Source organism: Lithobates pipiens, unplaced genomic scaffold (assembly GCF_037356315.1).
Source record: "Lithobates pipiens isolate NorthernLeopardFrog02 unplaced genomic scaffold, aLitPip1_a1.2 Scaffold_10, whole genome shotgun sequence".
NCBI classification, from domain to species: domain Eukaryota; kingdom Metazoa; phylum Chordata; class Amphibia; order Anura; family Ranidae; genus Lithobates; species Lithobates pipiens.
Window position 1 is genome coordinate 29,864,520 of NW_027507686.1, and position 16,988 is coordinate 29,881,507.

General features: G+C 42.6%; 1 protein-coding gene across 5 annotated transcripts in view; it reads left to right on the forward strand.

Moving 5' to 3' along the window:
• BANP (BTG3 associated nuclear protein) overlaps positions 1–16,988 on the forward strand; it is a 587,215-nt gene that overhangs the window by 407,100 nt on the left and 163,127 nt on the right. For all 5 annotated transcript variants that reach the window (XM_077453360.1, XM_077453364.1, XM_077453362.1 and 2 more), the window contains 2 exons: positions 1,896–2,026; positions 12,553–12,615. In XM_077453360.1, coding sequence (XP_077309486.1) covers positions 1,896–2,026; positions 12,553–12,615 — 194 coding nt within the window. The remainder of the gene's footprint in view (positions 1–1,895; positions 2,027–12,552; positions 12,616–16,988) is intronic.

A 16,988-nucleotide genomic window follows, 5' to 3' on the forward strand; every position in this document is an offset into this window, starting at 1 on the left:
TTTGGTATCACTCTGCCTATGAGAGGAGCCGGCTCTATACAAGAAGTATCGGCTCTGCTTCCTCTAGCGCCGGCTCCGTTCTTCACACTGATGCTCAGGGATGGCAGGATGGAAACCCGTGATCTGGGCTTGCTGACCCACCATCCCAGAGCAGGAGATGGTAGACCACATCAGAGGACTCCCCTGACCTAAAGGATCCTCCGTAAGCCTGAAGATATCTACTTGGGAGGTCTTTTATCTACGTATGACCTCAATCACTAACTGAGACGGTGTCCTGACAGCTGGATTTTTCCTAGACCTCATAGCCTTCAATTAGCATCTATTAATTTTCTTATGCTACACCAATATCAATTAAGCTTCTCGTTTTATGGCCTTGATGGGAGACCTCAGCAGGTGGGCCCTCGTGGCTTTTGCCTTCCTCTGTTAGCAGAATTGTTCATGGTGGTTGCATTAGCGACTATCCCTGGTTTTATATGCAGGGGATGACATCCTTTCACATGTCTCCATTGTTAGGCAGAGTCCTAGAAACACGTCAGGTATCTTCAGCTATATCACTTTGGGACTGCACCCCTATAATCGCTGTTTTTCCTTTTATTTCTGTTATATATATATATATATATATATATATATATATATATATATATATATCGCTGTGAGCAATATGTATTATAGGATGTCTATACTCACCTATTGCTTGGCAGATAAGTATAAAACTTTTGTTTTTATTTTGATTAAAAAAAAAATATATATATATATTAGCCCTAAATTACACTTTAAGATAGCAAAGTTATTAATATATATATTTATGTGTGTGTGTTTTTTTTGCTTTTTGTTTTTTTTTAAGGATAAACAAGGCTTCCTTTTGCTGATATTACAAAATGTATTAAATTTTTTTTTTTTATCCTATTCGTAGACAAAAAAAATAGCAACATTTAAAAAAAATGAACTTTTTTCCTACTTTAACGTTTAAATAAAATAAATGTTACTGTAAATAAAATGTATACATTTTATTCTATATCTGTCCTGTTTAAAATTACATAAAATTGTGATTCTGGCAGAAAGCATTACAAAGTTACTTACAATTGAAATAAAGGTATTATTTTTTGTAACGGAGCACTAAAAAAAATGATTAAATATGAAAATAATTTTAAATGTTAACGGTTAGGAAATTAGAAATAAAGACTCATCAGGGAAATAATATGGGAAGAAAGAGTTAATAAATACAATTTTATTTATAAAAAAAAAAAATGTCTTTGACCTACAGATGAATGAAACAGTAACAATGTTACTTTGTATCTCCTGTTTGAACAATATTTATAAATGCTGTTCTGGTTGACAGCAGCAGCTTAAATAGCTTGTATTTACACAACAACTCCCTGCTGTCCTTTTGAGTGGCTGCTGGGCAGAAGGACCGGGCATACTTCACTGTGTTATAGAAATTAAGGGAGGGAGAGCGGAATTGTGTGGTCCTAAAATGCTTTCTGTCCTAGCGTGACAATGCTTCTCCTCCATAGATGCAGTATAGTAAGTGTTGTCTCCGTTGCACCCTTACTACCTGGTGATTTTTACCGCCGTCGAATAGATCTATTACTACTGGAATTATCTTTGGCCAATGAGGCCTCGGATGCCCTAGGAGTTTCCTCTTCAGAACAAAATAGTGTGTGTGATTCTAATGGGAATATTCAAGTGTTCACTATCTGGGGCATTGATTATAAAATGGTTTCATTTCATTTAATTGCTAAATTTGTATCAGCTATTCTAATACAGGAAGTAAACGCCATCGGACTAAATACAGAAAGTCTAAAACAAAGTATGAAATCATGTTTAATGCCACCGCAATGGGCACAGTCTGTTTTGGAATTCACAATTACCATATGTGCAACTTTCTCTTCTAGATGGTGTACAGAATACTGTTTCATCTTCCAGTGACTTGCAGCAGACACCGCCTCAGGCGCTGCACTACGCTCTGGCAAATGCCCAGCAGGTACAGATCCACCAGATCGGGGAAGATGGCCAGGTCCAGGTGGTGAGTAGTCTCCTTCCTTCTTCTTTATAGAATGGCAAATAATTACAGTACACAGAGTAATGTTTATGTTGAGTTCTGTAACAGTAGCAAGTGGACCTTCTTATCAGACATCATCCTTCCTCTGACAGAGACCTATCTAACAGCCAAAAGAAGTGACATTCTTGCTTTGATCTAAATGTTACCTGGCTCATGTGTGAACAGGTTTATCATCAAAACCACTCGAGTACATTTATGCCACATACAGTATATGTCAGGGAGTGCCTGCTTCCATTAGAGCCTAGTCACACAGGTGCTTTGTTTCATGACTGATTTCCTTCAAGACTGAACTCCAGGAAACTTGAAAATTCCTCTATGCAATGGGGCTGCACCTTGCACTGCAAAAGTTTAACTGCTCGTTTAGGTCTAGGGGGTAAGTGATACTAAACCTTCAAATTTTTTAAATAAAAATACCAATCATTTTATACTTACCTGCTCTGTGCAATAATTCTTCACAGAGCAGCCCCGATCCTCTTCTTCTGGTATCCCCCGACGGCGCTCCAGGCTCCTCCTCTGCGTCGGGTTCCCCTTACAGAAAGTCACTTTCCATGTGGGCCACCCGTGCGGGCTTGCTTCCGAGTCCTGCTGCTGTGTCCATTGACACAGACAGCAGGACTTGGCCCTGCCAATAGCCAATAGCTTCCCCTGCTATCAATCTGCCCAGTGAGGAGAGCGACAGCTGCTGGTGCCGCTGCGCTCGTGCACATCGCTGGATCGGATCAGGGTCAGGTAAGTAAAAGGGGGGGGGTTGAGGGGAGCTGCAGCACAGAAGGTTTTTCACCTTAATGGATAGAATCCATTAAGGTAAAAAACCTTAAAGTATAACTACAGGCAATAAAAGTTTTTTTGTTATTGACAGAGTGGAGAGGGATTAGAAAGCTTTTCAGTTTTTTATAGCTGTCTGTTTTCCCCCGTTTGGGAGATTCACCTCTCTGTTTGTCCTGTTTACCATTATCATTGAAAGTGAAAGTATGGTAAAAGAAAATCACACATTTTTGGTTGTCCCCAGAAAAGTAATCGAGGGGAAATCTTCCAATGGGCACACTAGTTTTGGTGACCTGGGGGTCCCCATGAAATTTCCTTAATTTGCAAAGATTTTCTGTTTAACTATGGGAAATTCCCCCAATGGGACACAGATGGTGAAAAAAAAATCTGTCTTGGGTTATAACTCTCCCTTGTTCTATCCAAAATAAAAAGCTTTGCCTATAGTTCTACTTGAAGGCTTTACAACCACTTGGTAGATTTACTTATCTGAACTTCTGCTCATCTGGCCTGCTAGACCGGTCCCGCAGTGTCTTCTTCCCCATGATCCAGTGGTATAAGATCTTGATATCATCAAGACTAGGGATGAGCCGAACACCCCCCCGGTTTGGTTCACAGCGAACAGGAAAAAATTTGTGCTAACATCATTAAAGTCTATAGGACACAAACGTGAAAAATCTAAAGTGCTCACTTTAAAAGCTTATATGCCAGTTGTTGCAATAAAAAGCGTTTGGGGACCTGGGTCCTGCCCTGGGGGGGGGGGGGGGGGGGGGGGGGCATGTATCAATGCAAACAAAAGTTTTAAAAACTGATGTTTTTAGGGGCAATGATTTTAATAATTCTTGAAGTAAAACGATAAAAATAAAATATTCCTTTAAATATCTTGCCTGGGGGGTCTCCTTAGTCTGCCTGTAAAGTAGTGCATATTTCCCATGTTTATAACAGTACCACAGCAAAATGGCACTTCTAAAGGAAAAAAAAATGTATTCAAAACTGCTTGCGGCTCTAATGTATTGTCAGATCCCGGCAATATAGATAAAAATCACTGAAAAAAAAATGCGTGCCCCCCCCCCCCAATAAAAATACCCAAAAAAATGGCGTGGATGTTCCCCCCAAAATCCATACCAGGCCCTTCAGGTCTGGTATATATATTAAGGGGAAGGCCGCACCAAAATGTAAAAAAAAAGCGCGGGGGTCTCCCAGGCACTATATACCCTTAATAGCAGTATATATACTATACAGCCTGCCCTGTATACTCTGCATAAAAATTGGGCCTTAGGTGTTGGTGGTGCCAGAACACTGTAACCCCTCCCAGTTACTCTTGTTGTGTAGGGGAACAGGCCCTGCTGTGAAATATTGTATCAAAAATTGTAATTACATGGCCCTGTTAAACAGGGGCAGAAAAAAATGGCATTTGGTTTTTGTGGTGGTGCCAGAACACTGTAACCCCTCACAGTTACTCTTGTTGGGCGTAGGAACGGGCCCTGCTGTGAAATATTATATCAAACATATAGCAATTTGGCCAAGCTAGCATTTAGATGCTTAGCATGTGGATGGCTGGGACCAAATTTCTTTTTACGGTTCAGCAACTGGGATAGGGAAATTTGCCTGATAAAATCTATTGGTGGTGTACTTCTAGCAGATTGGCTGCAAGTACCTGAGACACCTATTGCTATACCTTCATTCCTCTCAGTGCAGGTTTTTGAGAGGACTGAAGGTATAGTAGGTTTGGAAATCCCAGATGAGGAGCAAGGAGAAGTCCGCCTTTTTCTATGATGTGGGTCTTTCAAGTGTTGTTGCCAATGGACTGCATAATCATATGTCTGGTCAAGCATGTGGTGCCTAAGCAGCTGCTGTTCTGGCCACGCTTGATCCGCTTCAGACATAGGATGCAAACAGCAACAGTGCGATCTGCTGCACACGTGTCAAAAAAAGGCCCACACCAAGGAACTTTTAAAAGTCAGCGGGGAGACAACAGACCATGCACCTGCGGTACTCTTCGGCTGTCGCTAATTGAATAACCTGACTGCTTAATCTAAGTCAAGCTATCTCCCTGTCCACGCCAACAACACTACACACGACCGCCGTATCAGCTGCCTTATATAGTGTGGGGCGTGGACTTAGTCCCCCTGAGACATGATTGGCCAAAGGCACCTTGCCTTTGGCCAGGAATGGCTCTCTCATTAGAGCATGCTGTGATTGGCCAAAGCATGCAGGTCAGGTGTATGCTTTGGCCAATCATCATACAGCAATGCACTAAGATCTCGCAGTGCTTTATGGGGCGCTCTGCGCTTGAATTTCCCGCGAATGCCCCATATGTTCAGTTGGTTTTAGAACAAAGGAACACCCCATGTTCGAGTCAAACTTACGTTAGACTCGAACTGCGGGATCATCCCTAATCAAGACCAGTGTAGTGTCAATAGCCCTGCTCTCAGTCCACCTCTGAGGTATGGAGGCTTGAGTAAGTAAAACTGCTTTTACTCTCCCTCAGACTAAATAAACAGGTAACCCTCACAGTATGGGCACAGCTCCACTGCAAGGGAGAGTTTTCTGATTTTCAGGAGTTGGGATTTAACGACTACTGAGAATGGATTATTTTAATGAAAGGTGAAGACTATTGACTGGGTTTTCATTGACTTTAACCAAACAGTTAACAAGGTAACTTAATATACTTCCCTATACACCAGATAGAATGTACAAATCTGTTTAGGCTGAAAGAGGAAAGACCCAGACAGATGGTTTCTATTCTATACTCCGCTTTACGAAGAAAAATCAGAGCATTACCTTCTGAACTGAGACTAACGAACCCCTGTAGAGTTTTTGACACCATAGATCCCCACCTTCTATAACACATGCCCTTTCTGGAGGACTGAAGCCCAGGTCAGGGATATGTACTGTTCCAGGCCTACTAAAATGTCTACACCCTAAATCACTAGATGGAGAAATACTGTGATAACACTGGCTTATGAATGCAGTGCCTTAAAACGTAGGACATTCCTCAGCAGATAAATAAAGAATAGCTGAGATCCAGTCCAATCTGTGAAGACTGAAAGGTATTAAATTCTGGGGGTTGTATATCCAAAAAAGGGAAGTTAATTTCCTCTGGCGATGGAGTTTTCCCAGAGAATGTCAGGTTAACTTGCAAAAATATTTCCTTCTGGTTCCAGCCAATCAAAGTCTGAACAGTGACACATAAATTCACACTTGATAGCTACAGCTTGGATTAGAGTCACTGTGATTTAAGTGCTGTACAGCGATCACAGAGTCTCACAGTAATGGGAAATGAAACAGCAATTATTAATGAAATTAGAGCATCTCAGACAGGTTGAGTCTTTGCGCTTGACACAAAAACAAATTGTCTATATTGTCTTTAGTTGCGCTCAAGAAAAGGTGTGGTGATTACGTTTAGAGGATTTGTATAGGCATGGCTCAAGTTTACTCTCCCCCGCTAGAGCGGGGGCAGCCAACCCTGGAGAGATAGAGATATACCTGAGCAACATAAAAAAGATCACTAGTTTGCAACATTTTTTTTTTTTAAGGAAATAACCTAACAAGGCCTCAAAATAGTCTAAGCTTTTACAGGCGTCCAGCTCTTGAGCATTAAATAATAAGTTCACCTTTTAACAAAAAATAATATATTACATTTTTTGGCAGGTGAAAAAAAGTGCATTTATTTATTTTTTTTTGCTTTCTGGAGCCTCTGAAGCATTGTTGCACCAGCAGTCAGCAGATTGCTGGTACCATGCAGGTCTCCTGCAGACCTGTCAGTGTATCTGTGTGCCCGTACATCATATGGCCAAGCAGATACACTTTTACAGGAAGACTCGCTCCACAGCACAGTGATAGTTCATTGAAAACTACAAGCCGACAGCTTCACAGGCTTTCAGGACTTGTAGTTTTCCATTCACATAGGACTGTGAATAAGTGACGTGGGGGGTGAAAAGATCCCTGCTAGAGCAGGGACCAGTCTGTTTGTAACATGTTACATCCTGAATATAGGTGTAATATGTAACATGTTACGAAAGGTGAAATCATCCTGTAATTAATTTCCTTAGTCAGAATAAATAACTTGTTCTGGCCATTGAAATGAATGAATGCTCAAGAGCTAAACGTGCCTAGTAGTGACAAGCATTATTCCTGCCAAAACTCTGCTGCTCTGGAATGCACAGGCAGAGGTTTTTTTTTTTCTGCCACTAAACGCTGCTAAAAGTTTATGTGTGTATGGACACATAGGCTAACAAGCTAAGACTAAGAAGCCCTTGTACAAACAGCTAGTGTGCATGAGGCCTAAAAAAGTCATGAAGGTTTAACCATTTGTCTAGCAGCATCATTTATAAATGGTGACTGGTAGACAGGGATTTTAAACACACTCCCAGCTGCTATATCAGCTGGGAGTGTGTTTAAATTTGTTGAGCAAATGAATGCTGCTACCAGACTCGTCCACCTTACCCAACCGTTCATTGCCTGCTTTCCCTCTCTTCCAACCCCTTCGTTGCCTTCTGCTCGCCCAACAAATAAGAATTTAAAATACTAACAACAACCTACAAAGCCTTGTGTTAGGAACTTCAGGTATTGAGTCTGTCTTAGTAGAAGGGGACCTCTCTTACGGCTCTGGTTCTGGTCTCACTGGAATGGGAACAGGGAGACCGGAGCGCAGTGGGGTAGGAGAGTCCAGCCAGGAGCAGTAGCAGGTATCCGGAGATGAGGGTTCTCAGAAGCAGGGACTCTCTGTGGTAGGAAGGCTGAGGACTGCAGGCCACTGGATCAGGTTGGATGGGTCCTCAGGATACAGGGTAGCGATGCAGGAACAAGCAGAGGTGTCAGGTACAAGCAGAGTTCGGCAACAGGAGATCAGTTCAAGAAGGGTCAAACAAGCCGGGGTCGGAGCAGGAGAGGTCAACAAGGTCAGACGGAGCCGGGTCGGATATCAGGTAGGTAGCAGGTAGACAAGCAGGTATACACAGGCACAAGCTGCAGACGAGACAGCACAGAGCTGCTGCAACTGTGCCTTTAAAAAGGGCTACTGGCGCCAATCGTGCTAACGCTCGCCCGTGCGTGCGTGTACCGCGCGCACACACGAACGGCGTGCACCCGCGCGCGTTGGAAGACGCTCGTACCTACGACGACCCGCTGCACGAACGTGCACGCGCGCACGGAGAGCCGATCGCGCAGGACGAGCGGATCCCTGACACCTTGTCTCAAAATTCCATCCATGATGACCTACTCTCTAGCTCCCTCGTCACCCCCTCTCCAATGCTCACCTCCAGGCCTTCTCTAGAGCCTCTCCATCCTCTGGAGCTCTGCACCCCAATATGTCCAACTATCTCCTACTCTGTCTTCCTTTAAGTGATCCCTTGAAACCCATCTCTATAGAGAAGCCTCTCCTACCTCCACCTAACAGCTGAAATTTTATTTTCTCCATTAGGTCATCTCCCACAGTTTATATCTTTAGTATCACTTAACCCTTTTTTGTAGATTGTAAGCTCTAACGAGCAGGGCCCTCTAATTACTTTTGTATTGAGTTGTGTTATAATTGTACGTATGCCTTCATTTTGTAAAGCCCTGCACAAACAAAGAGTGCAGAGTTCAGTAGTAAGTTACATAGAGTTCATAGATCAGTGGTAAGTAACCCAAAGTGCAGAGGTCAGTAGTGAGTAACACAGGTTTTCACAAGTCAGTAGTATATAATGCAGAGCGCAGGGGGTCAGGATTAAAGTGTTTATCGCCCCCACCACTTCATATTCCTGATATGTGCATGCAGTAACGTGTACTTGTATGAGCAAATATCCTGTTCTCTTTGTATTGCTTCCTTTGTGTGAAATCCCAGGTGTTCCTGCCAGTCCCCTTGCTTTCCTGTTAACTGACCACAATAATCAGGGGAGCACACTGTAGTCGGTTCTCTAGCTATGCTGGCAACTCGGTGTACTGTCCTCCAATTATCAGACTTGTCCTGACATGCCACCGCTGCACAGCCATTCACTGGGAAGCTCAGTGTGCTGCTGCTGATTCCTCTTCTGCCCTCCAAAGCTGCTGATCAAATGTAACTATATTTCTATCACAAGGGGTGAGCAAGACCCTTTGCGATAGCTGGGACAGTGACAGGTACTCTTTATTGAGAGATCTGGAGTTTATTAGACACCTGTTTCCTCCTCGCGGTTGACTTTGGTAGTGTAGAAACAGCTTTTCTTACTTCTTGTGATCTCATCACCAAACGTTTTTCAGGGTAGCTGCTTTGAGCTCAGTTTCTATTGACATAGGCACATCCCCTAGAACAGTGATGGCGAACCTTGGCACTCCAGATGTTTTGGAACTACATTTCCCATGATGCTCAACCACACTGCAGAGTCCTTGAGCATCATGGGAAATGTAGTTCCAAAACATCAGGGGTGCCAAGATTCGCCATCACTGCCCTAGAACAACATCTTTTGAGAGACCTTCCTACACACGTTGTGTGAGCAGACCCTTGGGTGTAAAGGCAGCAGTATTTTTTTGCTAGGAAAGAAAACAATGTACTCATGTGGATGGGCACAGAAGAATGGAGGGATAAGTGAAATAATTTAGTTGAACAGGAAGGGCTTATTTTAGTGCAGCAGAGGCAGCACTATCAGCTTAACCAGGAATTAGGGAATTCAATAGAATTCTACCAGGATTGCCAAGTGTGTTTCTGTACATACATCATTTTTAGTGTTGAAAATATTTTTATTGAAACACGTCAGGTAAAAAACAAAACGATAAAACAGTAACCATCATGAGGCAAATGCAAGCAGGAACAGTAACAGGAGTACATTTACGGGGGTCGGTTAATGACTATCGGCCACAGCCGGTCCCCGATGGGAAGCTTGGAGAGTAGGGAAAACGGCCTGCTCTCCGATCCATGAGGCCCCAGTAGTGAAAAATACTCATGGGTTACTACATGAGACAATATTTAATCAATAACATAAAGAAGATAGAAAGAGAGAGAGAAGAGGAAAGGGAGGAGAGGAGCAAAATAAAGAGGAACAAAGGGGTAGAGGGGAAAGCTAGATAGCAAGAGGAGAGGGGAGGCAAGGGGGAGGGGCATGGGGGGGGTAGGGAAGAGAGAGAGCCCACAATGACCTTATGCGTTCAAGATTTGGTTCTTTAAAGCGTCAGAGGAGGAGAAGCGGAGCCAGATCGACCATTGAGATATAAATTTGGTGTAAGTGTCATTGTCCAGCGCCAACATCTCCTCCATTCTCATGGTGTCATTCATGATCGATACCCACCGTGACAATGGGGGAGTATTCGTCGTCTTCCAATAAGCAGGTATCAGTTGTCTAGCAGAGGACATAAAAAAGCGGAGCAATCTCTGTCTCTGCGATTTAATAGACCCGGGCAGTATGGAGAGTAATGCGATTTTCGGAGAGATAGGAACCGGAACATCAGCTAAGAGATTATAACATTCAAAAACCTGGGTCCAGAAGGGGCGGATCCTCTCACAGTCCCACCAGACATGCATGTAAGTTCCGACTGAAGCTTCACAGCGCCAGCAGGTGGCTGGCGTAGATGGGAAGATTTTGTGCAAAGTAGCAGGGTCTCTGTACCATCTGGACAATAGCTTGTAGTTCTTTTCTTGAGAGTAGCAGGAGATGGTAGACTTATGTGTGAAATGAAAAGAGGTTTGCCATTCCGGCACAGAGATGTCTTCACCCAAATCCGCAGACACATACATCATTTTTAAAGGGGGTGAAACAAGGGCAAATATGCATGTATTGCTAAAATGTACTGCATATGAATTTTTTTTACATTTTTCCTAGATATAGGCTTTAAAAGACTAAGGTGTGGCAAACAAATGAATGCAGTACTGTCAGGGTTAAATCATGCCAGTCTCCCCCAGGCCACCAGCAACGGAAGGCAAAGTGTCTCTTATCAAGTCTGAATGGAGTTTGGGCTGGAAGTTTTCCTCGGAGTTCCTATTGTCAGTTTGATAAGTTCAATCTGTTTTGTTTTGCCTCTTATGAATAGGATAACTTCCTTCCAAAGGAAATGAAGCTGTTTGATATAGAGGGAGCTGTGTTTCTTTGAAAGTTACAGGCAATTGTTCTCGCTGTAAAAGAAAAAAAAAAATAGACTTTTTGACTGAATTCCAAACTGTGCATCTTTAATCTGCTCTCCATACAGAAGTTTTATTCTTCCCAGAATATGGTCAGTGAGAAAATGAGATATTTTTTTCCTGATGGTTGGGAATCCGGCATGGTGCATAGCAGGGGTTCTAGGTTCATTTCCTACCAGGAACATTGCACAGGGCTCCTCCCACAATCCAAAAACATGTTGATTGCTGAATCTCAATGTTATCATCACATTGGTCCTTCTGTGTTTGGGGAAATTGGATTGTAAGCTCTTTTAGTATCAGGGAACATTTTTGTGTGTTCTGTGCCCTTTGTAAGGTGCTGCTAAAAACTTTCAAATTTATGTAACTGATTACTAATAATAGAGAAGGTTTTATGTTATAGTGGTGCAAGCCTAAAGGGGACCTGTGTCTCAGGGGCCTACCTAGAGCATTTGGCATCCAGGGCAGATCCAGATTCCCATCAGACTGGCCTATGTTTCCCTCCTGTGAATAGTGTGATAAAGCTGATATCACCCCCGAGAATAATGTGCCCATGTCGGGTATCCCCCTTCTTGGGAAGAGTGTGACCATAGCAGGTATCACCCCACCCTCCTGAGAAGAGTCCGATCTCGCTGCTTTAGTATTAGACAGATGGCAAGCTGGGTGAACCTGTCAATGTAGAGATGTGTCGATAGAAGGTGGGATCACCTACCTGAGGAGATGGAGGATCCGGACAGGCTGTAGTCGATGGGTGCTGCCATGCCGGTGGGAGCGATGTGCAGAGAGTGGTGTATAAAGTGGCTCCCTAAGTGGCGCCAGCCTGACACCCCCCAAAATGTGTGGCATCCAGGGCAGAACCCCCCCCCCCCCCCCCCGTTTGTACGCCACAGCCGTTTAAAGTTTTTCCTTTTTTTAAGCCCTCACTGAGCTTTCTAGTTGCAGGTACCATGGAGCAGTTCATTCTAGTTTATAACAGAGCTACTTTGAGTATGATAAACCTTACAGCTTTATGATGTAAACAAAGTAAACATGATCTGTGTTTATATTAAAAGGATGGAAAGTCACTGCTGTTAAAAAAAACTGAGTTAAATAAAGTTAAGAATCCAATAACAACGTCATCAATGAACTTTGAGGATGCATTGCTCCACAGTACCTGCAGCTACAGAAGTGACTAAGTTTATTTACTAAAGCTAGAGAGGGCAAAATTTGTCAAAATTCTGCAGAGAAACTAATCAGCTTCCAGGTTTTATTACTAAAGCTTAATATTTATTGCTAAAGCAATAAAACTAATTTTGCCCTCTCTAGCGTTATTAAATAAACCTCTAAGGGATCGTTCTGAAGCTCATAAACTGCTTGTTAAAACTATGTAAATATTTGAAAGTCTATAACTTAGCCACAGGTTCACTTAATGCTTGCCACTAACTGACCAATCTGAGGACTAATAGCAGTCACTTTTCCTGTTCGGTAAGCATCTGTGGGCATGTTGGGGTATATAATACAGGAGGCAACAAAGATCAAGTTGACTTGGCCCAGGCATTGATGTTACCCTGAATTTTGCGTCTGGCCTCCCACCCTCTTTCACTGAGCTTCTGAGGATGTTGGTCTCATGCAGAAGGCAGGAATCCCTTATTAACTGTTATTTTCTTTCTGTCTCTTACAGGGACACCTGCATATTGCACAGGTACCGCAGGGAGAGCAGGTGCAAATCACTCAAGACAGTGAGGTAATCCTTCATATTTTTTCTCTTGAGATTATAAAGGAATTGACTATACACTGGATGTCAGTTATGGTGTACTTACAGTACATACTTTATTACAACAGAAATATTATATATCTTGATTAAATCCCTGAAAAAAATTAAAGTGGTATTAAACCCCAAAAACAAACATTTAGCATATTCTAGCTTACTATTTCTTAGAGGTGGTGTCTACATTAGTGTTCTTTTTTTATTCTTTACTTTTACCTGCTGATCAGCCTGTAAGTCTATTATTCTTCAATTTCTTTTAACAGACCAAGCTGCCCAGAAAAAGTGGCAAGTAGACTGTTAAGACAAACCATTTACCACTGAGAGGGGTGCTTACAATGGTCAGCTTTTATTAATTGAGGAAACACTTTTTTTTCCAAATCAAAAATAAACTGTTACTGTATGTGCTTTAAAAGTGTTAGCTGGAGTTCGGCTTTAACTTTTGAAACTGCTAGTGAATCTAAAACTACCCTCCGCAAGAGTGACAATGCTGCTATCCAAGGGTGGCACAATTGCTTCTCCATCCAGAATAGAGATTCCCTAAGACAGGAAGTGTGTTACTGGCAGAATCACCAGGTAAAATAAAGGCGGAAAAAAACAAAAAAAGGAAAATGAATGCATCCATGACATTTAAGGTTTGGTAATCTGCTATATATTACATTTTAGTTTTTGGACTTAATACTGTCCTTGGCAGGACCCTATAGTCTTTAACACTGTTAAAGTGGCATTAAACCCAAAAACAAAAATTTAATATATTATAGCTTACCAATCATTAGATGTGGTCGCTGCATTCGTTTTTCCTTTTTTAGGCTTGCCCCCCTCTGTTTTTGCATGGTGATCTGGCCAGTAACACACCCATGTATTAGAGTATCTGCATTCTTGATGCTTTGTGCTCCTTGCACAGAGAGAACCTTTGGACAGCAGCATTGTCAGTCTAAGGCAGCCTTTCTCAACCTTTTCAACATGGAGGAACCCTTGAAATAGTTCTCCAGTCCCTGCTAAGATTTAGAAATCTACAACTCATGATAAAATAGTGTGATGGTCAGTGGGTTAGAATGGTCCTTACACTTGTGGTCATTGGGAAGAATTACCTCCTTAAAAATAGCTAAAAAGATCAATAGTGTGGGAACTTATCTGAAAGGCAGAAATTGCCCAATGCTGGAGGACCCCCTAGCAACCTCTGGAGGAACCCTAGGGTTCCACTGAACCCTGGTTGAGAATCACTGGTCTAAGGGAAGGGGGTGTTAGATGTACTAGCAGATTTAAATACACAAACAAATTGAGGCCAAACTCCAGCTCATGCGTTATAATCAGTTTCAGCAATTTTTTTCCTTTTGAGATAAAGGTTTTACGTGAATTAAAGTGGTTGGCAAACCCTGTTAAACCACTTTTACCTACAGGTAAGCCTATAATAAGGCTTACCTGTAGGTACCGTGAATATCTCCCAAACTTGCACAGTGTAGGAGATATTCACTCTATCCGCATGTGCCGACATCATCGGCACATGAGCACTGAAGGAACGGCTCGCTCTCCAACCAATCACAGCTCCAGAGCCCGCAAACCCAGAAATAACTCCAGGAGACATGCCGCCGGTCACTGGGGTGTGCGGGGACCCCTGCAACAGCTTCGAACTAAGGTAAGTATTTCATAATGAGCTGCCATGCGATGCATACTAGCTCATCATGCCTTTGTCTTGCAGGGTTTTTTATTTTTCCCTTGAGTTTACAACCACTTTAATAAAAGCTGATAATTTCTAGCACCCTGCCAATGTCTAATGGTTTGTTACATCCCTATAAACTGTTACATTCTGCTGGAAATCTTGTTCTTTTGAAAAACAACAGACTTAGTGTTTGGGTCACCAGATGAAAATAGAAGAAAGGAATCCTAAAAAGGAAAATGAATGCAGCCATCACATCTAAGAATTGGTAGGCTACAATATAATAAATGTTGGCTCTTGGGCTTAATGCTTTAAATGAGTTTTGCCTTCAGTGGTGGAAGAAATCCCATGATGGCCAGGGAAGTGTATATCTGAATCCGAAGTCCCCAGGTTTTAGAAAAAAAAAAAAATCTCTAGCTTAAATATTTGCAGAGGACACTTTAGTGGACTGACAATGGCTGGGGATAACTGATCTGGCAGCTATAAGGAAAAAAACCTAAGGATCCCCTTTTTTGAGACTGTTATGGAACCCAGTATCACTCTGTGAAAGGCAAGTTGTGGAGCACGGGGACTTTGGTAGACATCATATCATTATAAACTTCCAAAAATAATGTCAATAATTAAAGAAAGTTCAGGCATGATCACCCGATATGTATTGTCATGGCCAGATGGCTACAGCACCTCCAGAAGGAATTAGATATTGTGTGGTACGTAGTGTGCAATCTAACTGGGTAGGGATAAATGTGCTCTATGTGTAACACTGGGATTAACAGAGCTCCTGCTGTTCTCCTGGGGTCAAATAGATTCACTGCAGGTCCAATAGACTAAGGCCGCGTACACACGGGCGGATTGTCTGTCCAACTTAGCCCGCTGAACCGTGTTTCAGCGGACAATCCGCTCGTGTGTGGGCTTCAGCGGACTTTTTCAGCGGACTGTCTGACGAACAAAGTCTTAGGGAATTTCCGTAATTTTGTCCGTTCAAACTTGGTTTTGTCCGTCCAAACTTGGTTTCAGCGGACAGTCCGCTCGTGTGTAGGCAAGTTGGACGGACTAAGTATGGCGCATGCTCAGAAAGGATTTACACGGCCGAAGGTTGCATTGCAGTGTATAGGACGTCGTTTTTCTAGTCCCGTCGTACGTGCTGTACACGTCATCACGCACGCTTTCAGCGGACTGTCTGCTCATCGTGTGTGGTCAAGTCCGTTCATTCAAATTTTGAACGGGGACTGTCTGTCGGATTGTCTGACGAACTTAGTTGGGCAGACAATCCGCCCGTGTGTACGCGGCCTAATGCTGCATTTGTGTCTCTGCCTGCTTCTCTTCCATTTACATTACATGAGGTATTACAATTTAATTCGCGGAATGGACCATTAAAAAAAAAATGTCTGTGCTGGAGAATTGTTGTTTTGGAGAATACAAATCCTCCGAACAGAAATTTTCAGAATTTCCAAGTATTAATGTTGGTTGACTGTTTTTCTATGAACTCGTAGTGAACTATCCTCTTGTGCTCAAAAAAACACACCAGCATGCATGCAGGAGGGTTCGCACTCTGTCCACATTTGCATCTGTCCCTCCTTAAACTGCCATTGCCATTCCTGGAATCCATTTTCCAGAATGCTGCGCACTATGTTTGCCACGGCACTCTGGATGTCCAGAATGCGATCAAATATGTGTGCTTTTAAGGCATTTTTTGTTTTTGGAAACAGCCAAATGTCGCAGGCTGCCAAGTCACGAGAATAAGGAGGTTGGTCAAGTTTTGGAAGGGATTTCTGTGCCAGGTACTCATGAACACTTAACGCATTATGCGCAGGAGCATTGTCATGGAAGAGAATCCAATTGTCAGGCCAGAGTTCCAATTTTAACCTCCAAACAGATTCCTGTAACCTTTTTAGAATTTCCACGTAACAATGTTGGTTGACATATTTGATTGCTTTTGGCGCCACTCAAAGTAGAAGTGAAAGCATATTCCCGTGTCCCAGAACACGAGGTGCATGCTTGTGCGGAGCATGCAGTAGGAAACAAAAAATTCACCTCGCCCGAATAAAACACGCATGTCTTGTTCTCAGTTCAAAATCATGTTGGTGTGTTTTTTTTTTGTTTTTTTAAATCACAAGGAGATAATTCACTATGAGTACATAGAACAAGGTGCAGCAGTCAACCAACATTGAAAATAGGAAAGAATCCCCTCTACTGCTGACCAGCCCAGGTGAATAAATGCTAAAGAGTGTCCTCAGCCCACATATCTCCACCAAACCACACACCATGATACACATGATACATTTTACCCCGCCCACCGGGGGTTTAATCATCAGGGTGTGTAGTTTGATGGAGACATATAGGCTGAGGCCGCGCTTTATCCTTTATTCACCTGAGCTGGTCAGAAGTAGAGGTGATCCTTTCCTATTTACAATGTAGGTTGACCATTGTATCTTGTTCTATGAACTAATAGTGAACTATCCCCTTGTGATCAAAAACAAAACAAAACCCAAAACACACCAACATGAATTTAAACTGAGAACAAGACATGCATGCTCTATTCGGGCGAGGTAAATTTTTCCCACTGCATGCTTCGGCGGTTTGTTTTTACATTTTTAGATTTACCAACCCCCTGGATTGGTATTAGCACAAGCCTGCACCCCATGATCTGGGACACAGGAATATGCTTTCAGTTGTTACGTGGAAATCCTGAAAAGGT